At 39.6% G+C, this 26,912-nt stretch overlaps 2 protein-coding genes across 3 annotated transcripts in view; both read left to right on the top strand.

Moving 5' to 3' along the window:
- The first annotated feature begins 3,735 nt into the window (after nt 1-3,735).
- Nucleotides 3,736-11,246, top strand: TMEM70 (transmembrane protein 70). The gene is made up of 3 exons (XM_044245441.1): nt 3,736-4,055; nt 5,263-5,368; nt 10,714-11,246. Exons 1-3 carry the CDS (start codon nt 3,837-3,839, stop codon nt 11,169-11,171), a joined length of 783 nt encoding a protein of 260 aa, XP_044101376.1. The 5' UTR covers nt 3,736-3,836; the 3' UTR covers nt 11,172-11,246.
- Nucleotides 11,247-17,091: 5,845 nt separating this feature from the next.
- LY96 (lymphocyte antigen 96) overlaps nt 17,092-26,912 on the top strand; it is a 29,098-nt gene continuing 19,277 nt past the window's right edge. Inside the window, exons 1-2 of one of the 2 annotated variants that reach the window (XM_044244459.1) lie at nt 17,092-17,542; nt 25,327-25,416. In XM_044244459.1, coding sequence (XP_044100394.1) covers nt 17,431-17,542; nt 25,327-25,416 — 202 coding nt within the window. In that variant the 5' untranslated portion in view covers nt 17,092-17,430. Of the gene's footprint in view, nt 17,543-19,586; nt 19,664-25,326; nt 25,417-26,912 lie in introns of those variants that run through there. The other variant, XM_044244461.1, reaches the window with a different exon arrangement.

Raw genomic sequence — 26,912 nt, 5'->3', positions numbered from 1 at the left:
GAGCATCTTTACGGCTAGCGCAATCAGCGGGCCTCATTTCCTCTCTTCCCGACACCTATTACTGAAAACTAACCACGCCCCCACCCCAGAGGGTTGGGGCCTTTCTCCATCCTTACCAACTCCTCCCAGCGCCGGGTTGCTCAAACTTTCCTAGATTCAGAGATCACGCCCTGAAATTCCAGGCGTCTGCCGCGGATGCTGAATTCCGAGACGACTTTGACATTCCACACCCCAGCACTCTCGCTCTCTGAGCCCCTCTCTCGCTCGTCGATCGGCCTGTCCTTTTCACTTGCTTTGCTGTGGTTAAATTCAGTTACCCTTCCAGAAAAGCTGAAACAGCTAAATAAAGTTTGTTCTCTGTTTACGAGCCCGTGGCAAGAAGGGAATGTAGGGCCAAGACACCATTTCAAATTGCGCAAATAGGCGCTGTTGTGTTAACGATGTCCACAAAGGAAAAATAAATACAGGGGAAACAAAATTTGTTGACCTAATTAATAATTTTTGCTTGAAGGACATGTTTTGTTGATTTGACAGATAAAAGTCATTGCTTTTAACGGACAGATTGCTTTGGGTTAACTTTTCAAAGGCTTTGCAAAAAAAAAAAATTTTTTTTTTTTAAATTTTTAAAGTTTTTGGTTTTAACGACATCTCAGAGTAGAGTTTGGTAGGGAGGAGAGACCGTGGTATGAGGAGAGGAGGCGTGGGCTCATTTTGAATCCTATTTTTCCTCCTTTACTTCAAAAGTGTTGCTTTCTTCCCTTCTCTTCCTCTTTTCCTCATTGTATCATCACTCTCTAGGATGATACAGGATGCTTCTATAGGCTTCCTTCCATAGCAAGGATGACTATATTAGTTGCCTAGAGAATGACAGAATTTTCCAGGTGAGAATACTGAAGCTAGCTAATAACAGATTTAGGGCTAGGACTGTCGCGTGTGTGTGTGTGTGTGTGTGTGTGTGCGCGCGCGCGCAAAATTTTACTGTATTTTAAAAATTTATGTAGTCAATATAATATATGCCTATTACAAAAAATACAGATTACAAATGTTTGTTTTTTCCAAACATCTTTTACTTTTACATCATCATACTGTGTATATGATTTTGAATACTGTTAACTTTCCAATTTCTCTGTAACCAAAATCTCAACAAGCATCATGTTTAATGTCTGTATAGAATTGCATCATATAAACATACCATGATTCACTTAAGTATTTCCCTAATGTTACACATTTACCCATTTGCCTTGTTTTAATTTTAAAATTTTTTTTCAAGAGAGATGGAGGGTGGGGAATGGGAAGAGAAAGACTCAAGCAGGTGCCACATTAAGCATACAGAACTGGATGTAGGGCTTGATCTCATCACCATGAGATCATGACTTAAGCCAAAATCAAGAATCAGATACTTGGACTGAGCCATCCAGGTGCCCCTACCTCATTTCCATGTTTTAAATCATTTTAAGTAATGCTATGTTATTATATCTCCGCAATAATCTTTGACTGTACTTCTGATTATTTCTTTAGGATATGAACATTTTAAAAGATTTTGATAATCTGTTGACAGGGTCTTTTTAGGAAAGATTCTCCTAGCATATGCTTTAAACCAGTAATGTATGAAGAAATAATTAGGGTTCTTATCAATATACTAGCTTTATCAAAAAATTTCTTTTCTTTTTTCCATCATGCTATTCTGCCCTTAAGCTTACCTTAAAGAAAGGAAAGAGAAAGCTGGTGGATGGGGAGAAAAGACAGCTAAAATACAAACAGGATATACAATAATGGTGGTCATACATTCTAAAAGTGATAATTGGTTTTTAATTTTCCATCAGTCTCCATCTTTAAAGGGAAGCTCTTAGATTATATGAATGGAGTATCAAGTTTTATTTTTTAAAGTCTTAGTATCATTCCAAAAGTCCCACTCAAGTAGTGTATTTTCTTTTTTTTTTAAAGGTTTTATTTATTTATTATTTGACAGAGATTACAAGTAGGCAGAGAGTGAGAAGGAAGCAGGCTCCCTGCTGAGCAGAGAGCCCGATGCGGGACTCGATCCCAGGACCCTGAGATCATGACCTGAGCCGAAGGCAGCGGCTTAACCCACTGAGCCACCCAGGCGCCCCAAGTAGTGTATTTTCAACAAATGTCTCCATATTACTAGAATTGGGAATATCTATTTAAGCATAAATAACAATTCAATGTAATTCCATAGCACAGAATTTTCAGAATATGATCTCATTTTAGCTATTTAGACACACTGAGAGGTAAACCAAATATTTTTTTCATTTGCTTACAGAATCCGTTGGAGAAAATTAAGCTTAACGGAAGTTAAAGTTCAGGTTCTCTCAGTATATTATTAAATAAATCAATCAAGGAAGCCATTAGACTGAGATGGCTCTAAAACCTTGGTAGCCTATGGAAGCAAACCAAAACCTAAGCCAGAGTCAATTCCTGTAAATGCCTAAGAACAACCAATCACAAATAGCTAAGTAGATTTTCCCAAATAATGCAAATGCTTAAACTATAGTCAAATAATTTCTTGCTTTGCTTCTTCATTTTCTCTGTAAAAACCTTAGCTCCTCCAGTGAAGGACTCAATCACTTTCGGTTTGGTGCTGCCCAATTTGAATAAATTTTTGCTCAAACAAACCAAAACTTGTTAATATCTCAATTTATCTTTGTAACAATATGAAAACACTATATTAACAGAACATTTTAAACATATGAGTAAAATGGATAGTTGATGTTTGTAGTGTCACACTAAACAGAAGTTTTTAAAATGTAAGTGGAACATAAAGAAAATTAAGTCATTCATGAAGAAGCAGTATAATTTTATTCCTTTGAATGCCCAGAAAAAAAGTAGACAGGATTTGGAATTGTCAAGGTGATATTATTTTAGACTTTTAGTTTGATCTTCTATACCAAAAGCATCTGGAGTCAGAAACATTCTGAAATAGTAAACAGGGGAGTGTCAACCCATTGGCTGTTCATCCTTTAAGACTCAGGTAACCTGAAGCTTTTAAACGTTCTGAGGTCAAAATAATCATGCTATTTTTTGGGCTTCTGAAGAATTTTGTAAGTTGGTATTTAATTTAATGATATTGCAGCATTATGCTATAGCTTATTTTTAGGTGTTTCCTCCATTGTGTTAGTACAGTGGATTCCCACTTTTATGCAGTATCTTTATATCCCCTGCTCCTTAGTCTTGGCAATAGGCTCTCAATACCTGTTTAACAAGTAATGAACAAATGTGTATATGGGTGTGAAGGATTCCAGAAGACCAATCTGTCAAGTATCAGCATCACATGAACAAGCTCCATTTGTTTTCCACCCAACGGTTGGATTAAATTACCATTCATTTTTGTCCAAGTCGCATAAAGTATTATTACTCTGTGTAATAGGCTTGAGTCATTTTTCCAGGAAAGAAAATAGATTTGGGGGCCTAGAAAATGACGCCCACGAGAATAAAACACTTAGCCCGGGCTTCCAGGCTTTGTCTTTTCGCGCAGGGCTCTCCTCTCCGTCCCTCCACATTCTCAACAAGAGCGCTCAAGTCTAGGAAAGGGAAGCCGCGCGCACGCTGGGCGTTTGCGCGTCGCTGCAACTACAGGCGGCAGTGCGGGGCTGAGCTCCGCCCGCAGGGAACGCGCGTGGCAGGGAACGCGCGTGGCAGGGAAGGTTGCAGGCGGGCTACGTATCCTGCGCACGCGCGTGCGGCTAATCCGCCCCAGCGGGCGTCTAGGGGCGGGGCATGCGCGGCCGGTTCCAGCTGCGGTCGGATGGGGAACTGGGCCTCAGGGTTCACTGCTGTTGCCGTAGTGCCGCGTGCCGCCCCTTCTCACGCGCGGAATGTTGCTTCTGGCGCTGGGCAGCTCGTGGGAGGCCGGACTTCGGCTTGGCGGGAAGAGGACGGCGCTGTGGGCGGCCGCCGCTCTTCGAGGCTTTAGGGCGGCCGCCTCGCGGGTGGCCCCCGGTAGCGGCTCCTCGGGGCTGGTTGGCCGCAGAAGCGCGTGGCTGTGGGGACCTTCTGCGGGGAGCCCGGTTCTCGGGCGGCGGGTGCGAACGCAGGTCGGCCTTCGGAAGGCTTGCGGACTCAGTGAGGGTGCGGGGTGGAGGGAGCGTCGGGCCCGGGGACTCTGGTGCGGAAGGAGCCCTCTGCGGGGCGCCCAGAGGCTGCGTTCCTCGGCCTCGGCCGCCTCGGCCTCAGGCCTGGGGTCCCGGGGTTTATGGCACCCACGAGTCTAGGAGTGTCCGTTCGAAAGTGGTCATTTTCTGGGCGGTTCCAAGTCATTCACAGCTCGTTGCAAACCCAGCGGGTTTCCGAGGACTCTAAACTATTTTGTCTTCTACCTCTGAGCGGAAGCTCGGAAGGGTTAATTTGCAACGAAATTAGATGCCCCACCTGGTGACCGAACTAAAAGAACTAAACCTGACTTTGAAGTTTGTTCTATTTTCTATTAGATGAGGCTATTTTAAGGAATTCTTTTTCTCCCTGGAAAAGGGGATGGAGACGTTAATCTTCACATATTAATCTAAGTAAATTGTCTCCTAGTCTTGCTTTGTAAAATATCAGAATTAGCAAACATGGTTGAAACTTGGAAGAAATGCCCAACATGGGAATTGAAATCTAATTACATTTCAGCATAAAGGGATTAGGCATACCTTTTGCATTTTGAAGGGTGTGTGCTGTGAAATTCATTTTTAGACGTTCGGGGTCTTCTCGTTCCTGTGAAATTTGATGATTTCAAGAAATATTTTCTTTAGAGGAAGGGATGCAATGAACAGGGAGCGTTACTCTTTCTTTTCAAATACTAGCTATAGTATAAACATTTTAGAGATCCCAAAAATGGTCTGGCCTTGAAACAGTTTGCATTTGCAGTATTTTATTTATATTAATATCATTTTTTGGAAAAGCCAATGCGTTTAAAATTTTGACAATGGAGCAAGAGTGATGTTTTCCTTAGCCACAGGATGAAGAAATTATTCCACTAAAATTTTGTACTTGTTCAAGTCCACGCTTATCAAAATAGCCTTGAGCTGGGATGCAGACCTAGGTTTTCAAACTCTAACTCATCAGGTGACTGTGACTGTAGTTAAGGACAGCTATTTTTCTAGTTTGATTTCTTCAGCTCTGTAGATTATTTAGGGGTATTCCTTAAATCACCTTATGTGACAAGTTCTCTTTTACTCTTCATTATAATTTAAAAAAACATAAAAGTTGGTCTAAAATGCACTTCGTTATGTACTCCCATTATAATGGTCTCTGTTTCAATAGGTACCTCTTTGTTGGGAAGGATGCATTCGATGCTTACATACACAGCTTGAAAAATCAGAAGATGGAAGGCTGATTTATACTGGGAATCTGGCACGAACAGTATTTGGTGGGTAATCAAAAATGAGGGTAATTTCCTTTTTTACCCCTGTTTTAGTTGTAAAAAATGTTCTTGGGATATGTTATTTCTTATTTTAACATCTCTTAATTGCAAGATATGAGGAAAAATTAGGTTATATATTTTTTCTTGTGGCATGTTGAGACCTTTGCATTTTTAGGAGAGTTTAAACAGATTTTTAAGACTGTTATGACTTTGTGATCTTATGGCTGGGTACTAAAGCATCCATCCTTTGGTCACTTCCCAAGATGTTTAACAACAAAATAGAGCAAGAAATGTATATTTGTGTAATGTTTGAATATGGAGAGAAAAGAAATATGGAAGTATACCCCCTAAGTAGTTATTTTGGGAGGGTACATATTTACTTTATATATTTTTAAATTTGGCAGTTAAAATAAGCATATAATACTTTTATAATTAAAAAATATATTTATTTTACATTTTTTGAGTCACCTTAGCATTTTCAAGAAACATCTTTATTTAGTTCCCTTTCTAGGTAGTATAGAGTATTGGAGAATACAAAGACAGTCTGTTATTATTATTATTATTATTAAAGATTTTATTTATTTGCTTGAGAGAGGAAGTACAGAGGGAGGGAGAGAAGCAGACCCCCTACTGAGCAGCAAACCCACTACCCGTGCCAGGCTCTATGCCAGGACCCCGGGATCATTACCCTAGCTGAAGGCAGACGCTTAACCAACTGAGCCACCCCAGCGCCCAAGACAATGTATTAAGTAGCTACAAATTTGCTATTTAGTCTGGAATAATTTATTAGGGAGGTCAGAAGAACTTGGGAATGTGTTTTGTTCAAGTTCCTGAGGTTGTATTTCATTTCAGTAATCTTAAAGTATAACCTGAATATCCGAAGGATTACTTTATAGCCAAGTCAACCACAAGATTTCAGCACTGCAGTAGCATTCCTGTTTTTGATTATGCTGGTGTCACTCACCATCTAAAATGTACTCTGGAAATCTGTATGTTCTAAAATGTGTGGTATCAAAGTAGACTGTTTGGAATACAGTTTTAGCTATTCATAACTTTGGCATTAAGAACTGATTATAATTGGGGCGCCTGGGTGGCTCGGTGGCTTAAAGCCTCTGCCTTCGGCTCAGGTCACGATCCCAGGATCCTGGGATCGAGTCCCGCATCGGGCTCTCTGCTCAGCAGGGAGCCTGCTTCCTCCTCTCTCTCTGCCTGCCTCTCTGCCTACTTTTTTTTTTTTTTTTTTTTAAAGATTTTATTTATTTATTTGAGAGAGAGACAGTGAGAGAGAGCATGAGTGGCGAGAAGGTCAGATCCCGGGACTCCAGGACCGTGACCTGAGCCAAAGGCAGTTGCTCAACCAACTGAGCCACCCAGGCACCCAGTCTCTGCCTACTTTTGATCCCTATCTGTCAAATAAATAAATAAAATCTTAAAAAAAAAAAGAACTGATTATAATCACTGTTTTTAAAAAAGATTTTATTTTATTTGACAGAGATCACAAGTAGGCAGAGAGGCAGGCAGAGAGAGAGGAGGAAGCAGGCTCCCTGCTGAGCAGAGAGCCCGATTCGGGGCTCGATCCCAGGACCCTGGGATCATAACCTGAGCCCAGGATGGAGGCTTTAACCCACTGAGCCACCCAGGCACCCCTGATTATCATCACTATTAAGAGGAGTTCTGAAGTTACTGAAAAATCCATTTTGGGTAATTAGAAATTTCTTCTGGAATCAGTACATGAATAGGCCATTGAGCCTGTGTCATATCTCTGGCCTGGGATACCTGGATTTATACTACTGAGAGGTGTTAACAGTGATACCCATGATATCCTTCCTTCTGAACAGACATGGTTTCTTCAAATTCAGGGAAGGCTTTTTAATTTATTTAATTTATTTCCTATTTCCATTTAACTCCATTCTGTAAAGAAGAGAATATAAATAGGGATTAATTTTGGTGTGGGTAGGATGTTATATTTATAGAGGAGCATAGCTATCCATGGTATTTAAAGTTCTAGAATTATAACTTGTATAGGAATTTAATGTTTGAGTTCTTTAACTGTTATGATAATAGAAACTCTATATCCTTTTCAGAGATTGCTATTTTTTCTATGTAGAAACTGAGGAAGAAACATTTTTTCTATATAAAACTGAGTAAGAGACATTGGGATAGAGGTTCTATTCTTGAAGATTCTTTAAACTGCTAAATGACGCCTCATTTAAAGACCTTTTTTTTTTTTTTTTAAAGATTTTATTTATTTGACGGAGTTTGACAGAGAGAGAGAGTACAAGGAAGGGGAGAAGCAGGCTCCCCTCTTAGCACTAGGGAGCCCAATGCGGTACTCGATCCCAGGACCTGAGATCAAGACCTGAACTGAAGGCAGATGCTTAATGACTGAGCCACCCAGGCACCCCTCGTTTAAAGACATTTGAAGGGTCTTTTAGTTGGTAGTTCTTGCTAATTCATCAATAAATAATTACTGATGTCACAGTAGTCTTACTGTAGGAAGAGTAGAACTTGAACATCAAGAGGTGTGTAAAAAGGGCCTCTCAGGTGTGGAAGTAGTATGAGCAAAGACATGAAGATGGGAGAGCCCAGAATATGTTTAGAAATTAGTAAGTACTTCAGTCCAGGCAAAATAAAGTGTACATGTGTATTAGTTTCTTCGGGCTCTTGTAATACATTACCACAAACTTGGTGACTTAAAGTAACGGATTTGTTCCCACAGTTCTGAAAGCTAGAATTCTGAAATCAGGGTGTTGATAAAGGCCATGCTGTCTCTGAAGGCTCTAGGGAAGAATTCCTTGCCTCTTCCAGCTTCCAGTGGCTCCCAGCAGTCCTTTGTGTTCCCTGGCTTATGGATGCATAACTGCATAATTCCAGTTTTTGCTTCCAAATTCAGACAGCTCTCTCTGTGTCTGCCCTGTTCTGCCCTTACAAGGGTATTCTCATTGGATTTATGGCCCACCCTATTCCAGGATGATCTCATCTCATCTCATCTCATTTTTTATTATCTGCATAGACCCTACTTCCAAATGAAGTCACATTTGGAGGTTCTGGGTGGACATGAATTTTGGGGTACCCTCTTCAACCCTACGTAGTGTGACAAAGTCATGGAGGAAAAAAGGTAGTTGGAAGGAGTAAGGAGGCTTTTATATAGGAGGCATCTTGGTCCCCTATTGTATTCCTGTTGTATTGTATGTGTACTGGTGTCATAGCAACTACCTGTGGGAGGAAGGAAGGAATTATTTTTAGATTACTAATAAGATTATTAAGCCTTCAACCAATAGCAATGAAGAAGAGTGTTGTCCGAGTATGTTGTCAGACTTCTGGTTTTTGGCAGTTTTGGTGAAAAATATCTCACTGTGCTTTTAATTTCACGTACTTAGGATCGAAGTTTATTAATACTTCATCTGTTTAAGGGCCATGTGCATTTTTGATTTCAGTGAGCTGTCTGCTTATATTTCTTGCATGTGTGTGGATAGGGTTTTAATCTTTTTCTTATGTACTAGAAACCTTCTATATGTTGGGGATATTAATCCTCTGCAATAGAGGTTGCAGATATTTTTCTCATTTGTCTCTACTTTGTTTATGTCCATGTACATTTATAATGTAATCAGATTTACCTGTCTTTCTCCTGGATTGCTTCTGTGTTTTGAGTCTTAATTTTTTTTTAAAGATTTTTATTTATTTATTTGACAGAGAGAGACATAGTGAGAGAGGGAACACAAGCAGGGGAGTGGGAGAGGGAGAAGCAGGCTTTCTGCTGAGCAAGGAGTCTGATGTAGGGCTCGATTCCAGGACCCTGGGATCATGACCTGAGCGGAAAGCAGATGGTAACAACTGAGCCACTTAGGTGCCCCTTGAATCATAATTAGAAAAGTTTTCCCATTCTCAGATTATAAAGGATGGATGTTTTCTTATATATCTATGATTTTATTTTTTACATTTAAAACTCAGGATTATTTGGAATTTTCCTAGTAGATGCTATAAGGGATGGATTGAATTTTATTTTTTTCTATATAGCTATCCAGTTGTCCAACACCACTTCGGCCCACATATTTGAGATTTTTTTTTTCAAGGTTTTATTTATTTATTAGAGACAGTGCATGTGGTGGAGTGGAAGGAGAGGGACAGGCAGACTCCAAGCTGAGCACAGAGCTCTGTGCTGGGCTCAGTCTTACCACCCTGATACTGTGACCTGAGCCAAAATCAAAATTCAGACACTGAACTGACTGAACCATCCAGGTGCCCCGAGACTATATCTTTATACTACATTTTCATATGCAGTTAGGTTTATTTCTAGATTTCCTATTTTGTTCTATTGATCTATTTATTTGTGCACCAGCACCACACCATTTTAATTATAGTCTTAGTTTTAATACCTAATTCCTCCCCCACCTTTTTTTTCTTTTTTTGTTTTTTCAAGTTAAGTTTATAATCAACTTGTCTAGGATCTCAACTTGTCTGTTTTCTAACCAGATGGTGTTTTTGTTGGGATCATGTTAAATTATACAACCAAACTAAGAAATTTACATTTTAAGTCTTTTATTTAGTGTGGTAAAATATACATAACATAAAAATTATCATTTTAACCATTTTTAAGTATGCATTTCAGAAGTCATTGATTTTTAATCTTTTTAATATGACAGGTAAAAAATATCCCACTATTTGAATTTGAATGTCTTTTCTTGGTAAAGAAGTTGAATATATTCATTTCCCACATATTTATTAACCACTGGTGGTGTGTTTTTTGGTAATTTGCTGTTTTAATCCTGGGCACTTAGTCTAATAATGTTAGTCTCAAATTTATTTAAACATTTAATGTTAGGTATGTGGAAGTGCTTGTTAATAGAGAGTTTTATTTAATAATCTGCTAACTGAATTAATGTTTATAGTATTCATAAGGATCTTTGAGTAGTATTAAATTTTTATTGGGGAACTGAGGTAGAGACCAGTTAACCCTAAAGCAGGTTTCCTACCTGGAGAGGCAGTGTGGTGTATTGGCGAAAGGCCTGGACACTAGAGTCAAATTGCCTGGGTTTGAATCCCAATACTGCCTGCTTCTAGGTAGCTTTGTGACCTGGAGCAAGTGCTTTGTTTTTCTCATGTTGTAAATGGGAGTGAGGATGATAATTACACATCTATTTCATAGTGCGTTTTTGAAGATGTCATGAATAAAATACATAAAATATGTAAAGTACTTAAAACAGCTTGGAAAATAATAATCATTATATATGTGTTTTGATTTTGTTGTTTTGATGATATAAGAAGAAAGGTAGAAGAATTAAAGTGGATAGATTGATGCTTTTATAAAATCTATAAATATTAATGTTATCCCTTTTTTTTTTCCTGTGTAGGTGTGAAATGTTTCTCTTATTCTACAAGTGTCATCAGCCTTGCATTACTACCATACATTTTTGCACAAAACAATATTATATTTGGAAGTCTGCCTTTGCAAATATTATTTTATGGCATCATAGGAAGCTTTACAGTGATCACTCCAGCACTGCTTCACTTTATTACAAAAGGCTATGTTGTTCGGTTGTACCATGAAGCTACAACAGACACTTACAAAGCCATTACTTACAACGTTGTGCTTTTAGAAACAAGTACCGTGTTTCACCAGAATGACGTGAAGATTCCAGACAGCACACATGTGTTTACCACATTTTATGCTAAAACGAAATCGCTGTTAGTTAATCCAAGGCTCTTTACAAACCCTGAAGATTATAACCATCTAATGGGTTATGACAAACCATTTACTTTTGATATGGAGGAAGACAGTGAGAAGAAACAGGGTAAAGATGAGAAATGAGTCTATTGTGTTTTACATTTGTGCTTAAATGTGATTTATGTTCCAGTGTATATTAATAAAGTTGCCTTTACTTTTGTTTTCTGTTAGTGATTGAAAATAATTTGAAACTGTATCAAACAACTTTTAATTTTTACGGAATTATATTCCTATATAATTATGCTATGTTTGAAAAATGAATCGTAATATTCTACCACTTGTGTTTTTAAAAAAGTGAAAATATATTTTCATGCTGACTTATGCATGGATAATTTTTTTTAAAGATTTTATTTATTTATTTAACAGAGATCACAAGTAGGCAGAGAGGCAGGCAGAGAGAGAGGGGAAGCAGGCTCCCCGCTGAGCAGAGAGCCCAATGTGGGGCTCCGTCCCAAGACCCTGAGATCATGACCTGAGCCGAAGGCAGAGGCTTAACCCATTGAGCCACCCAGGCACCCCTGCATGGATACTTTTATATAACGTGGTTGTCTCTAGTCTGGGGATCGATGTCAGACACAAATGGGAGAGTTTTTTTTCCTTTACGTTTGGATTTTTCTAGGTGTATACATACTAATTTCGCATGCATTAAAAACTATTATAAAAATTTTTTAAAATTATGGGAAGCAGTGTTATTTTCACTTTGGTTCTAGCACAGGTTTTTGCTTATCTTTTCAGGCATAGTTGTCCATAATAGGAATCTCTGTCCAGTTGAGTGTGGTAGCTACAGGAGAAATGGTGACCCAAGTAGAGATGTCTTTGGTGGCACTCTTCTCCTTTGGTGTATCCTATCAGAGTTGGAAAATCATAGGTACTAAATAGATGTACAGTAGCTTTTATAAAGTCACAATCTCTATGCTAATTTTATAAAGTATTGGCATTTTCAAATTTTTAAAACTGTAAAATGAAAATTAGTTCTTGTGAAGGATTTTCAGCAAGGAGCAAAAGGCCCTAAGTCATGCTCTTAGATCAGTAGATAACTTATTAAGTGCCCAGTGTGTGCCAGATACTGTGCTAGTTGTCAAAGTCATAGTTAAGAACAAAACACCCAGGGGTGCTTGGTGGCTTAGTTGATTAGGCCTCTGCTTTCAGCTCAGGTCATGATCCCAGGCCCTAGGGATTGGGCCCCGGTGTCAGGCTCCCTGCTCAGAGGGGAGCCTGCTTCTCCCTCTCCCTTTACCCTACCCCCTACTCATTCTCTCTCTCTCTCTCATTCTTACTCCATCTCAAAATCTTGAAAGAAAAAAGAACAAAACACTCAATCTCTGTGGAGCTGCCTAATGTCTTCTATTGTCTGTCATGATGGTAATCCTAATCTTTATGACTTACCTGTGTATGAGGAAGGTTGATAGGGAAGCACCAGAAACTTCATATGTTCATAGACGAAGATCAGGTCTGCAGCTGCTAGAAGCTTATAGGAGAGAGTGTAACATAGAAAAGTACTCCCCTTTCTGAGGTCTAGAGCCTGCCCTCTGGTAGGATCAGCCAGCTTGTGATCTAGCAGAAGGCAGGCTCTAGGTCTCAGGAAGATGAACAAGTTGGTGCCATCCCTATCTTCTGTTTGGGCCTCTGCCTGCCTGTTCCTCTGTCCTGTCACCTAGATACATACCTGTTGCTATCTTGGCAGTTAATGTATCTTACTATAAAATTTTCCATGACAAAATGTTGATCAAATATTAGTAGAGGCAAGGAAAAAAAAAACATACTTAGTTCCATTCCTAGAAGAAAAAACAGCATTACTAATATCTTAATGTTTTCTCCAGTTTCTTCATAACTTGTTCTGAGTGTACCGTATCTCTTTAAGTGTCCTGTATTCTTAAAACCATTCTGTCACCTGCGGAGTGGAGTGAAAAACCTGTTTGTATTAGTATCAGAATAATTTAGAAGACAACTTGGTTGTTCAGGGAAAAGAAATAAAAGCTTAAAATACTAAGTGAGAAAGATGACTTCTCAAGTGCATGGTCTGGAGCCACACCGGAAGAAGACAAGGAATAGTATGTGTAGAATTATGATTCATCACTGAAGTAATCAAACAATTCAGGCCAACGTGAGGAGGAAAAATTTACACACACCTCTCTATGCCACTTTACTACATTCACCACAAGTGGAGTAAAATCTTGGAGAGGCTGGGGGAGGTGAGGAGTCCCACTATCTACAGGAAGGGCATTGAGTTGGTTTTGAGTCTCAAAAGGCAGGGTGATCCTGGCTTAACATTGGGGTTGTATCAAGTAATATGCCTGTTGATAATAAAATGTCTTGTAATCCCTTTTCTAAACATGAGTTTCATTATTCTGAAAGACTTAAGCTTTTAGAAGCAAAAGTAACAAAGTGGCCATTAGGTCTCAATGATAGCCTTAGCTTGGACACAATTCTAGAGATGGTATTCTGATTTTTTCAGGTAACTTTGTTACCGACTTCCCTTTCATTGAGAATTTCAGTCATTCAAAATTTAGAAGAGTATAATGAATCAACATAACTATCATTCAGATTCAACATTTACCAATTTGTTGTCAATGTTGTTTGACTTACATCCCAACCACTTGCCCTCTACTTTTATTTGGAAGCAAAACCCAGTCACTGTAACATCTCTTTCTTGAATATTTTTTAACTCTACCAGATAAAGACGTAAAAATTATAATACATTATAATACCCACATCACTCCCCTCTTTCCAAGTTACTCCCTTCTCCCCAAAGTTATCAAATATCCAGTTTGTTCAAATGCCAATTTTCTCCCCACATTTTGTTTGGATTAAGATCTTAGTAAAGCTCATGCCTTATTCACACCAATTTAATAAATGACTTTCAGGACTCATCTAATCTATGGACCCCTCCATTTCTTTCACTTTGTTTTTTTCTCCCTTGTAAATTACCTGTTAAGAAACAGAGTCCTTTGTCCTTTACATCTTTTCGTGCTTTAGGTTTTCTGATTTTTATCCCTGAGGTGTACATTAACATGTTTCTCTGTCTTCTGTATCTCCTACAAATTGGTAGTATGACTTGAGATTTCATCAGATCGAGATTTGATTATTTTGGATAATTCATAGATGATGTTGCTTTTTTTTTAAAGATTTTTAAAAAAATTTATTTGACACAGAGAGAGATCACAAATAAGCAGAGAGGCAGGCAAAGGGAGAGGGGGAAGCAGGCTCCCTACTGAACAGAGAGCCCTATGCAGGGCTCCATCCCAGGACCCTAAGATCATGACCTGAGCTGAAGGCAGAGGCTTAACCCACTGAGCCACCCAGGCGCCGATGATGTTGCTTTTATTAACTATTGTTGCATTAACAAATTGCCCCCCAAATTTAGAGTTTTGTTTTGTTTTTTAAATTTTTAAGACTTCTTATTTAAGAGAGTATGTGTGCGAACAGGGGGAAGGGCAGAGGGAGAGGCAAAGGTGCAAACTCCCCACTGAGCAGGGAGCCTGATGCGGGGCTGGATCCTAGGATCCTGAGATCATGAGCCAAAATCCTAGAGTTGGATGCTCAACAGCCTGACCACTTAGGTGTCTCAAAAACTAGAGGCTTAAAATGTAATACTGCATGGTGCCTGTTGGTCCAGTATCTGGGAGTGGCTTAGGTGAATGCTTCTGGGTCAGATTCTGTCGTGAGGTTGGAGTCAAGCTCTCAGCTGGTGCTGCTGTCATCTGAAGGCTGAACTGGAGCAGGAGGGGTTGTTTCCAAGGTGGCTCACTCGCATGACTGACAAATTGGTGCTGGCTTTTGGTAGGAGGCCTCAGTTTCTCACCACATGGTTCTCTCTTTAGGGCTACTTGCTGCCCCCAGAGCAACTGATCCAGAAGAGTAGAGCGGAAGCCGCAAGGATGTGTATGATTTACCTTGAAAGTTGCACACTTTTATTATGCAATATTTTATTAGTTAGAGAATCAGCTTCATTCATTGGTGGAGGAGATTACACAGGGATTTGAATACTAAGAAGGATCATTGGGAGCCATCTTGGAAGCAGGCTACCCCAGTGTTCATTCATCAGGAAGTTCACAAATCCTTTCTGTCTCTCACTCTTCGTGAAGTTAGCAACCATTGATGCTCGGTGCCCAAGCTCAGTAATTCATTAGGTGTTGCAAAATGGTTATATTCTATTTTTCCTTTTTTTCATATATTAGCTGAGTACTTCTAAAAACAGAGAAAAAGAGTAAGAGGAAGCAAAGGAAAATTGTCCCAAATCTACTCTCTGGTTACCGGTATTTCAGTTTCATTAAATCAGGATAAATGTTTGATTCTTTCCCTTTGTTTATCAATTTTCAAAAGAGTTGACTTCCTAGCATCATCTAATGATTAATTATACTTTTAAAAAATTATGAGCTCAGGGCACCTGGGTGGCTCAGTTGGTTGAGCATCTGACTCTTGGTTTTTGGCTCAGGTTCTGATCTCAGCATTGTGAGATCAAGCCCCACGTTGGGCTCTGCATTCAGTGCAGAGTCTGCTGGAGATTCTCTCTCTTCTCCCTCTGTCCCTCCCCTCGGCTCATGCTTGCTCTCTCTCTTTCTCTCAAATAAGTAAAATCTTTTAAAAAATTATGAGCTCTTAGTTTTAAATACATTTGGTGTATTTCAGTTCATTGTAGTTACTATCTTAATGTTTGTATCGTCTATAGGTAGGTTGAATAATGGTCCCCCAAGATGTTCATGTCTGGAAACTGACTATTACATTATATGGCAAAAGGGATTTTATAGATAGATCTTGGGGAGATTATGCTGGATTATCCAAATGGTTCTAGTATAATCACAGGGTTCTTATAAGAAGGAAGCAGGAGGTCAGAGGAGGTGATGTGAAGATGGAACCAGGGATGGGAGTTCTAAACTTTGAAGATGGAGAAATACATGGGTTCAGCTCTCCAAGATGAGAAAGTAAGGAAATAGGCTGTTCCGCCAGAGTCTCCAGATGGAACCAGCTCTGCTGACACCTTGATCTTGGTCCAGTGAAACTGATTTCAGACTTCTGACCCCCAGAACTGTAAGAGAATACATTTGTGTCGTTTTAAGCCACCAAGTCAGTAGTTAGTCATTATAGCAGCAGTAGGAAACCCATCTTTGGTCAGTGGGGTCTGTCTTCATATTGGTTATCTAATATGCTAAGATGTTCCGAGCTCCATCTTGTACATTTCCCGCCCTATATCTGGAATCAGAAATTTCTTCAGAGTCTTTGTTCCTTTTAGTGGGAAATGGTATTTTTGAGACCACTACGGGCATTCATAGGTTTTTTTTCTTCTTCTTTTTTCCCCCCACTTTTTAATGTAGTAAAAAATAAAATAAAAAACTCAGCATCTTAACCAATTTAAAGCACAAGTTTAGTAGTGTTAACTATAGTTACACTGATGTGTAACATATCTCTAGAACTTCTCATCTTCCACTCCTGAAGCTCAGTATCCATTAACAACTTCCATTTCCCATCTTCCCTCAGATATTTGCCTTTCTAAAAATGAGAAAGTAGCCTAGTTCTTTAGTGGAAACTTTTACCAGCATATGATTATTTTCCTCTGAACCTGTAGACTTTTAGGCCCTGACTCCATGCTATTTTTATTTTTGGCTACTAATCCCAAACTATGTCCTACAAAGGATTTTATGTAGCGAAGTATCTAAACAATGAGCTATTTTTATAGAACAGTGAGAATTTTGAAATACATGCTACATCAAAATAATGACCATTTCATTATCAGGGCCCAAAATATCCCTGGAGCTGTACTTTGCTTAAGTAAGTGCATTCTGAAGCCTGCTGTGGTCCCCACCCAAAATGCAGAACTATAGCTAATATCCCATGTCTGTAGTCCCATCTAGTCTGGCTCAGCCTTGTGGCTGTACCTGTTGTAGAACAGAAGTAATTTGCATCAGACTATTCAGTTCAGATCTATAGGTCTAGTTCCCTGGGCCATGGGAAATTGTGGTACAAAAAATTGTATAAAAAAAATTGTAAAAAAAATAATAGCAACACAGATGGAAAAGGAGTGGCTTTCTCTTGGGATTCTAAATTTAGGAGACCTACAGACTGGTTTTGTTACTATTGACCAGGAAGTACCTTGTTTTGTTTTGCAAGCTCTGTGTTCTCATTTGCATTACGTGTTCTCAAAGAGTATATTCTAAATCATTTTCCTTTCTTCCCTTGCCGGAAGTGCTCGAATATTAAACACATACACTCAAAAGAGGAAACTCAGGAACTCAGAAATCATGTGACCGGTGACTAAGTTAAACCTTTTCTGCTTACTGAAAGGAAAGAGTCCGATGATTAGTTACTAATCCCCCTTGTATTTGTAAAGTTTTGGAGATACTGAATCATGTTTTCATTTATGCTTTTTTCCACTCTGTTTTCTTCCATATTCGCTGAACCTGGGGAGCAACGCTGGGTCTGCAACTCCTCTGATGTCTCTGTTTGGTATACCTATTGTGGTAAGTAAAACAGCAGCAAGCGGTTCAGGGTAGGTTTTCCTAAGAGCTTTGCACTGCTGTAGGGGGGAACTCGGGAAATGACCGTGTGTTCCAGCTGCTGCTGCGGGCAGCAAAGGTGATGGCTGGTTGCTGTCCTGTGTGGATTTTCTCGATCCTTCACAGACCTCACACATCTCTAAACTGTGCTGTACTTGCCCACCTCGAACTCAGTGTCAGATTCTTGCCAGTTTTGGCAGAACTCTTTGCTTCTGAGCTTTTGCCTCAGCCCCAAGACTTACTGGTTCTTCTTGAGAAGGTAGACCAGTCCTAGCTGCCTTTTGGAATTGATTATTGCTCTGGTATGTGTCCTTTTTTTTTTTTTCCTTCAGCACAGCAGTGGGCATATAACAGGTGCTTCATAAGTGTTTGAGGCTGTGACTTTTGAGGAGCCTGGGAAACACATCTCTAATAGGATGTTAGCCTGGTTCTGTCAGTTATTAACTGTGTGACCTTGAGCAGAAAGTACTTAGCCTCTTTGTGTCCCAGTTTTTTTGTCTGTAAAATGAAAGTGATTTTATAAGTTTTACTTATTTATTTAAAGAAAGTTGAGGTGGAGAGGCAGCTGGAGAGAGTGAGAGAGAGACTCTCAGGCAGGCTCCATGGCCAGCATGGAGCTGAGGAAGGCCTTGATCTCATGACCCTGAGATAATGAGCCAAAATTAAGGGTCGGACACTTAAACTGACTGAGCCACCCATGTGCCCCCGAAAGTGATTTTAAGGCTATTTTACAAGGGTTGTTGTAGGTTGTTTTTAGCATGTAGCCACATAGAAACAACAGTATTGACGAGATCAATCATACCCTAATACTATTAACTAGCTCTATCACTGTTTTTTGGTTTTCCTCCCTATTTCTCTAGGAATGTCTGCAATCTGAAAGCACAGCTTCAGGGCTAGACTGCAGTTTTGATTTGGTATTTTCCACTGGTTTGCTCAGCATGGGTTGACTGGTCTTTTCTACCCATTAGTAATATCAGGAAGGTTTGATGCTTCCAAAAATGCTAGCTCCTTGAGATTCTGTTAGGAAAAAAGATTGATGGTGTAATACTTGGGGGAGATTTATAAATGTACTTACAGAAGTACATTTTTTACAGAAGTTCTGTAAGAAAGAAACCTATTTAATCCTCCGATTTTCAATTTTATATTTTGAGTGTGTGTTGGCTGTCTTGAGAAACACATTCTGGAAAATGCTAATAGAAAGTTACTTCCAAGGAATTAGCGTAATTTCCAGGTGTGAGAACAAGAGTTAGCTGCGTGACCCATCTTACCTTCATGGTTTTTTGCTGTGTGTGGATTTTACTGAATTCCCTTGCAACTAATCTCTGAAATTTTTCCATCCTATAAGGTCAGTATACCTCTCCCCCACCAGAAAGCCTCCCTAGTCCACTCTGCTGCTTAGTTTCTCCTTTCCTTTGGCTTCTATGTACCACACATTGATTATATCACCTTCTATTTAAAAGAAACAAAAGCTGTTATTTTAAAGTAATCTTTACACCCAACATGGGGCTTGAATTTACAATCTCAAGATCAAGAGTCACATGCTAGGGCACCTGGGTGGCTTAGTCAGTTGAGTGTCTGACTCTTGATATTGGCTCAGGTCATGATCTCATTGGTGGTGGCCTCAAGCCCCACATCTGGGTTCTGCGCTCAGCGGGAGTCTGTTTGAAGGTTCTCTCCCTCTGCCCTACCCACGCATGCACTGTCTCTCTCAAATAAATAAATAAAGAGAGAGAGAGAGAGAGAGAGAAAAAGTCACGTGCTCAACTGACTGAGCCAGCCAGGTGCCTCAATTATGTTACCTTCTCTGTGCCATGTTTCACATGGCCTTTATTTGTATTACACTTCTTGTTATTATTCAAGCTTTTGATCTTTTAGTAATAATAATCGATTTGTCTTTTGATTTTTGATGGAGGACCTTACGCTTTTCTGTCTAATGCTGAGAAGTCCTGTGGTCCTTTGCTGCTGCCCTCCTGCTCTGGGGACTGAGGGGAGCAAGCAGAGTACACAGTTACAGCACAACCCTGCTTGGGACCATGGCCACTGCCTTGTCATTATCTTCCTTCCCTACCTTACAGAATCTATCTGGTGAGTCCAACATGCATGTGTGGGAAGCTCCGATTCCTGTAGGTATTCCTGTGAGGAGAGTGGTAACAACAACACTTGATTGAGTCTTTCTGTGAGGATGATTTCCATTTGATGATTCCATTTGATCCATTTGATTTCCATTTGATCATTCCATTGGATGATTTCCATTTCCATTTCCATTGGTGAAGCTGTGGGGTATTAATAGTGGATTGGTTTGCTAGGACTCCCACAATAAAACACCAAAGACTGGGTGACTTGACAGAAATTTATTTCTCACAGTTCTGAGAACTGGAAGTCCAAGACCAAGGGTAAGCAGATTTGTTTCCTTCTTGCTTGCAGATGGCTGCTTTCTTGCCATGCCATGTCATTATTTGGTCTTTTTTCTGTGTGCACTTAGGCCTGGAACTCCCTGTGTGTCTAAATCTCCTCTTCTTATAGGGACACCAATCATGTTGGTGTGGGACTTTACCGTAGCAGGTTCTTTTGAACTTAATCTCTTGTTTAAAGACCTAATCTCTGCATAGAGTCACACTGTAAGGAACTGGGAGGTTAGAATTTCAACATATGAATTTGGGGGGGGGAGGGGACACACAATCCAGCTTATAATATACAGAAATGGCAAGAATTAGCTATGTGTTCCTCAACTTTGGAAAAGGCAGAAAATGTGGGTGTGTGTGTCAGTCCATAAGACCCTGGACACATACTCTCTTGTAATCTAGAATCATCAGACTCAGGTTAGGTTATAGACTTTTTTTTTTTTTTTTGCTATAGGTAGTCCAGAAACCCAAGAATTAATAGATAATTTAATTAAACCAGTATTCACTGAGCATCCAGCATGTCTATTCTAAGCACTGAGGATATTATACAGCAGTGAACAATAAAGACAAAGTCCCTGCCCTAGTGAAGGCTTTTTTTTTTTTTTTAAAGATTTTATTTATTTGAAAGAAAGAGAAAGAGAATGAATGGAAGGAGGTATAGAGGGAGAAGAACAAGCAGATTCTGTCCTGAACATGGAGCAGGACATGGGGCTTGATCCTGTGACCACCGGAGGTCACTACTGGAGCCTAATCAAGAGTCTGATGCTTAACTGACTGAGCCACCAAGATGCCTCCTTTCTTTATCAGTAAAATAAAATATTCAGCATGTTAGATGGTGGTAATTTCTCTGAGAAAAAAGTAGAGCAGGAGAGGGGACAGAGAGCGGAAATGGGGAAAGGGGTTGCATTATAAAGTGGAGTGACCAAGGAAAGCATCCCTGGGAAGATGACATTTAGTAAAGACCTGGAATAGTTGAGGGAGTGGGCCGTGCAAAGGCTGATGTGGGACCTGTCCGATGTGTTGGAAGGAGAGTAAGGAGGCCAGTGTGGCTGCAGTGGAGTGGGGAGAGGGGGAAAGCAGTAGAAGATGAGGTCATAGAGGATATGGGGAGGAGATGAGGGCCTTGTAGGTAAGGGGGATGGCTCATCTTTTACTGCGAACAAAGATTGGTCTGGCTCTTGTGCTGATGATAATCCATAGGGGGTCACATATGGGAGCAAGAGATGTGTTGGAAGGCTGTTGCATAATACTCCAGGTGAGAGAGATAATGGTGACTTGGACCAAAGGAGCTGCGGTGGAGGTGATGAGAAGGGGTCAAATTCTGGAAAGACTCTGAAGGTGGAGCTGACAGGACCAGCTGACTGGGTGTGACCTTACAGCATGGCCCTCTCAGCTAAGCAGGTATATCCCCATATCTTGTGTATCTCTACACCCCCCTCCCACCCCCGCCCCGAGTGGGCCAGCCCCTTCCCTGGCCTTGAGTTGTGCTTCTTCTGTTCTCAAACTCAAAATATCCTTGTCTGTTTCATGCCAACTTTTTGTGGTCCATCAAAAGTCCTACAGAGCATGTCAAGTCAGCTGAATTTTTTTTTTAAAGATTTTATTTATTTATTTGACAGAGAGAGATCACAAGTAGGCAGAGAGGCAGGCAGAGAGAGAAGGAAGCGGGCTCCCTACTGTGCAGAGAGCCCGACATGGGACTCGATTCCAGGACTCCGAGATCATGACCTGAGCCGAAGGCAGCGGCTCAACCCACTGAGCCACCCAGGCGCCCAAGTCAGCTGAATTTAATTCAGTTTAACAAGTTTTATTTAATAGGTACTGAGTTTAATTATTATGCTAAGGAATACTGAGAATGTAAAGTTTATGTGTGATATAGCTGGAACATTAGGAGCTTCTGGGTTTTGTCTCATGTGTAGTAGGAGGAGTAACTGTAACATGAGGATTCATTCATTTATTCTATGAGCTCAGCATGCCCCCTGGGAAGCCCAGTAGCTATTTGGAGCTAGAACTCCTGACTTAGGGCAAGCTGAGCCTCCTTCTTCCTATCTATCCCATTTCATCATCCATCTGATTCCTTAGGCCCCCAACCAGGGGTATCCTTTATTTCTTTTCCTTATTCCCCACATTCAGCATGTTGCTGAGTCCCATTTTCACTATCTCCAGAGTATGTTCTCGAGCTAATTACTTTTCACTGTCCTCTGCTCACCACTCATACCCCCATCTCTCCTCTGGACTGATGATGACAAGGGCATTCCTGTCAAAAGGGACCACATATTTATGTATCAGAAATTCCATTAAAGAAGTAAAACGAAGTGCCATGAAGGTTCAACTCCAGCTAATATTTCCTCCCTAGACCTCCAAGAATACTTAATGCCAACACTCAGAGGGACACTGTTTCGTTTCCAGTGCCAACTGCAGTTACAATTGCAGTTAAGAAAGATTCTGAGGCAGAGCTCAGTGGGAGAAAGTCCTATGATGGATTAACAATGCTGACCTTTATGGTTGCAGTGGAAATCAGAGCCTCTTGTACTGTGCACTTGTTAAAACAGGTCACCACTTTCTGTAACAACCCAAATAGAGGATTTTGTCACATACATGGTGACTTTATTTTATTTTATTTTATATTTTTTTAAAAGATTTTTGAAAAATGTATTTGACAGGCAGAGAGAGAGGGGGAAGCAGGCTCCCTGATGAGCAGAGAGCCTGATGCAGGGCTCAATCCAGGACCCTGGGATCATGACCTGAGCCGAAGGTAGAGGCTTTAACCCATGAGCCACCCAGGTGCCCCTACATGGTGACTTTAAAGTAATGAAGCTACCCTCCAGTAGGTCCTTGTAAATAATAAAGTTATATTCCATACAATGCTATGTGATCTTTTGATTCTTACATCTAATTATTTTTTGTATGTTGGTCTTGTCTTCCCAGAAAAATCATAGACCTCCTGATGTAAAGACTAAACCTCAGATCTCTGTTCTCCACTCTCTAATACCCTGCCTCCTGCCCACCCTGCTCTGATGCCTGGCTCAACACTGAGCACCCACAGGAGCTCTCTAAACATTTGTCTGATTGAATTGAGTTGTTGATGTTGTCATCATAATCAGACAATTTCAGAAACTGGGAAACTTAATTGGAAGGAGAGAATCACCCTTAGTAACACAACTCTGGTGATTCACTACTTTAAACTTGTTCTCAGCTTCTGCTCCAGAGTCTTTGGTTGGCTTACTCAAGATTTTCTATAAGGATACGGCTGGGAAAGAAGGGGCACGTTACACTATGCTTGGTAATGCATATGAAAGGGCCCACATTTCAATACCCTAACAACCTTTTTCTTCCTAAGAAAGGTAATAATGGGTATTGTTTATGCAAATCTTTTAAAATATAGGTGAAAATGAAGACACAATGTACCCTAGGCCTGTCACAATTCAGTTGACCACTGTCAATATTCTAATTTTGGTGAATATCCTTTTGGATATATAAAGGTGTATATTAAAAACCGTAAAATACCAGAATCATACTGTATATAAGACTAGCTTGTTAGCCTTAGAATAATGTTCATAGGATTCATCCATGTTGTAGCATATTGCAAAATTTCCTTCTTTCTCTTAAAACTGAATATGTATAGGCCAAATTTTATTCATCATTCATTCATTTATTTAAATATTTAATTTATTTATTTGACAGAGTGCACGTGCACAAGGAGGGGGAGAGGCAGGCAGAGGAAGAGAGATAATCAGGCTTGCCATGGAGCAGGGAGCCCAACGTGGGGCTCTATCTCAGGATAAATAATAAAATAAAATATTAAAAAAAAAAAAAGAAATAGTGTTTGTATGCAAGGAAAATTTTACTTCTTCCTTTCCAATTTGGAAGCTTTTCATTTATTTTTGTGGCCTAATTGATCTGAAGGAGAGATGGGGTCTGTTATCTAAGGAACGAGACTGAGACAAAGTGAAAGTTATGCAAAGCCTTATTCTCTGCCAAGCATTAGAAGTCAGATGAACCCCCAGGGCCGCCTCTGAAGAGAGCGACCCCGTCCCAACCTCACAGGCTGGTTTTATAGAGCATAACCGCAGACCTCAAGGTATGTGGCTTCTATTGTTAAGGCATTTACTCCCGGAACCGATACCTGGAACCAATACCAGGAACTACTGGGATGTTTGGAACTGCTGGGGAGTGCTGGGGCATTTAGAGCTGCTGGGGCATTTAATTCCCGGGATGAAGTCTGTGGATGTAAACAACAATATGGCTACCTAGGCAATATGGAGTCATTCTAAGTAAGCAGGCCCTAATAGTTAAACAGGTTTCAACATTAAATCGGCCCTAACACTGACTAGGTCTTTGGGTGCTATGTAAGGAGTGGGTATCCTTGCTTTCTTTCTAATCTTAGAGGAACAACTTTCAGTTTTTTACCATTGAGTGTAACATTAGCTATGGACATTTGTATATGGTTTTTATTATTTTGAGGCCATTTCTTCTAATCCTAGTTTGTCAAGAGTTTTTATCACAAAAATGTATAAATCTTGTCAAATGCATTTTCCGTATATGTTGAGATAATCATGTGATTTTTATCCTTCATTCTATGGAATTTTGCATCTATATATATTAGAGATATTGGCCTATAGATGTCTTTCCTTGTGGTGTCTTTGTCTGGTTTTTAGTGTCAGGGTAATGCTGGGCTCATAAAATAAGTTTGGAAATGGTCCCTTTCAAGTTTTTTGAAAGATTTTGAGGATTGGTATTAATTCTTAATTTAAATGTTTGGTGGTAGAATTTACCTGTTGAGGTCGTCTGGTTCTAGGCTTATTTATTTTTTGGGGGGGATTTTAAAATTACTTATTCAATCTCTTTATTAGTTATAGGTCTGTTCAGACTTTCTAATTTGTCATTCCTTTGGGTATTACTCTTGGGAAACTTGGGGCTCTGGATACTGAACCAACCTCTTGCTTCTTGAGTGAAGCTGGTGACTAGGGGATCTTTTCCTGATCATGCTGTGCCAGATGCAGAGTTTTGAGTAAAAGGATATCCCCTGCTAACTTTGATGAGTCTGATTTCACATTCTCTTGGGATAGAGGAAACTTTCAATTAGTTTCTGATTATTCCAAAGGGAATTTGTCCATGAGTTGTTGCTGAATTGGTATGTTTGTGAGGAGAATGGGGGTCTTGGACTCCTTGCTCTGCCGTTTTTTTGATGTCACTCCTCCAGTGAGGGAGACGTTTTTAACTATCCTCAATTTTTCTCATTACATGATTTTAATGTCATCTTTTAGAGAATGATATTCAGAATGCTCTATTTACTAGAAATGATTTATAATAATTTATTGACATTATCTTTATTCTTCCATTTAGATGACATGAAAGCCCCTATTTCAATAGAGCTGAAACCTTGTATAACACTGAAGGGAAGCAAGGGATATTTGCATCTTTCCTACATTCCAAGTAAGTTCAATGTTTTGTTTTTGTAATTCAACAGAAAGGTTCAAGAAGTATGAATGATAAATGACTGTGTTCCAAATGTAATGTATTAGTTTTCTCTTTCAATGTAACACATTACAATTTTAGTGGCTTAAAATGGTACACATCTGTTATCTTGCCATCTTTGTGTGTCAGTAGTCTAGGTATGGCTTAGTTGTGTCTGCTTCAGGAGGTTTCATTTAAGGTATCAGCCAAAACTGGAGTCTCTTCTGAATGTTCAAGTAGGGAAGAATCCACTCCTAACTCATGTGGTTGTTGACAGTATTCCGTTCCTGTCTGGCTGCTGGACAGCACTCAGTTCCTTGCCACGAGGGCCTTTTCAACATGACTTCTTGTTTCATCAAAGCCAGCAGGAGGGACAAGCTAACAAGATAGAAGCCATAATCTTATGTAGGCTACCTTTGCTGTACACTATTTGTTAGAAGCAAGCCACTAGGCTAGCTCACTCTCATGGGGGAGGGAATTCCATACGGCATGGGGATAAAAATGGAAATAACTCAAGACTTCCAATAATCTGATAGGTATATCCTTTGTCAATCATTAACTATTCAGCTCATAAGTAAAGTTGGGTTTCCGCTAACCAAAGATCTGCATATGAGCAAGTCATAACTTTTTAAATTTTTTTAAAATAAAGACTTTTCTAGAAAAAACTATGAAGATGATGGGATGAAAGAAGGCAATTTTTTGGTTTGTTTTGCACTGTATCTTGTTTTTCCTCTCTATGATTTTACTTTGTAATCATCAGCTTAGTAAAAATGACTTTGGGTAATGGTGATGGCATCAGGATGGATGAGTGTCTGTGAAGATGTACAAAATGTCCTTCATCTCCTAGTCAGCTCTGTTGCCCATAACTCCTAGGAAACTTCAGTTCTAGTCATCACCATTATCATTTTTGTTTTCATCATCACCAACATCATTTACATCCTAACTTATATTTGGAGCTTATACTCTATAAAGTGCTTTCTCATAAATAAAATTGAACATTCCCCCCCGCCCCAATTTTAGTTCTTCAGTTTACAAGACAAAAGACAGCTGAGAACCCAGAAATATAGACAATAAGCTTATGTTTTAATTTTTCTGAATCTGATTATTTTAATGTATTTTGAAACTGTCTTCATTTAAAAATACTTAGAAAGGCATATTATATTTCAGGTATTGTGATAGGTCTTGTGAATTTATTGATAAATAAGATGTTCCCTTGACCTTCAAAAATAAGTGCAATAGGAGAGAGATCTATAGATAATATGGTAAGATAAATGAAATGATAGCATTAAGGCTTAGTGGTAGCACAGAAGAAAGAATAATCAGCTATGTTCACTCCACTTTCTTGGCCAAAGGTGAAAGAAATACTCTTTTTCTTGGCTAAAGTTCTGCAATTTTTTCCTCTTTTCTCAGGTTTTGTTTCCTATTTTATGTTTTGGAGTTTATCTACCCCCATGTTTGGCAGGAGTGATTTTTAC

This window comes from Neovison vison, chromosome 4, assembly GCF_020171115.1.
Source record: "Neovison vison isolate M4711 chromosome 4, ASM_NN_V1, whole genome shotgun sequence".
Taxonomy (NCBI): Eukaryota; Metazoa; Chordata; class Mammalia; order Carnivora; family Mustelidae; genus Neogale; species Neogale vison.
This window is presented reverse-complemented; position numbering and strand designations above follow the sequence as displayed.

Coding starts and splice junctions, on each gene's coding strand:
- TMEM70 (XM_044245441.1), top strand. CDS start 3,837: ATGTTGCTTCTGGCGCTGGGCAGCTCGTGGGAGGCCGGACTTCGGCTT. Junction 4,056..5,262: donor GGCGGCGGGTGCGAACGCAG/GTCGGCCTTCGG, acceptor CTGTTTCAATAG/GTACCTCTTTGTTGGGAAGG. Junction 5,369..10,713: donor TCTGGCACGAACAGTATTTG/GTGGGTAATCAA, acceptor TTTCCTGTGTAG/GTGTGAAATGTTTCTCTTAT.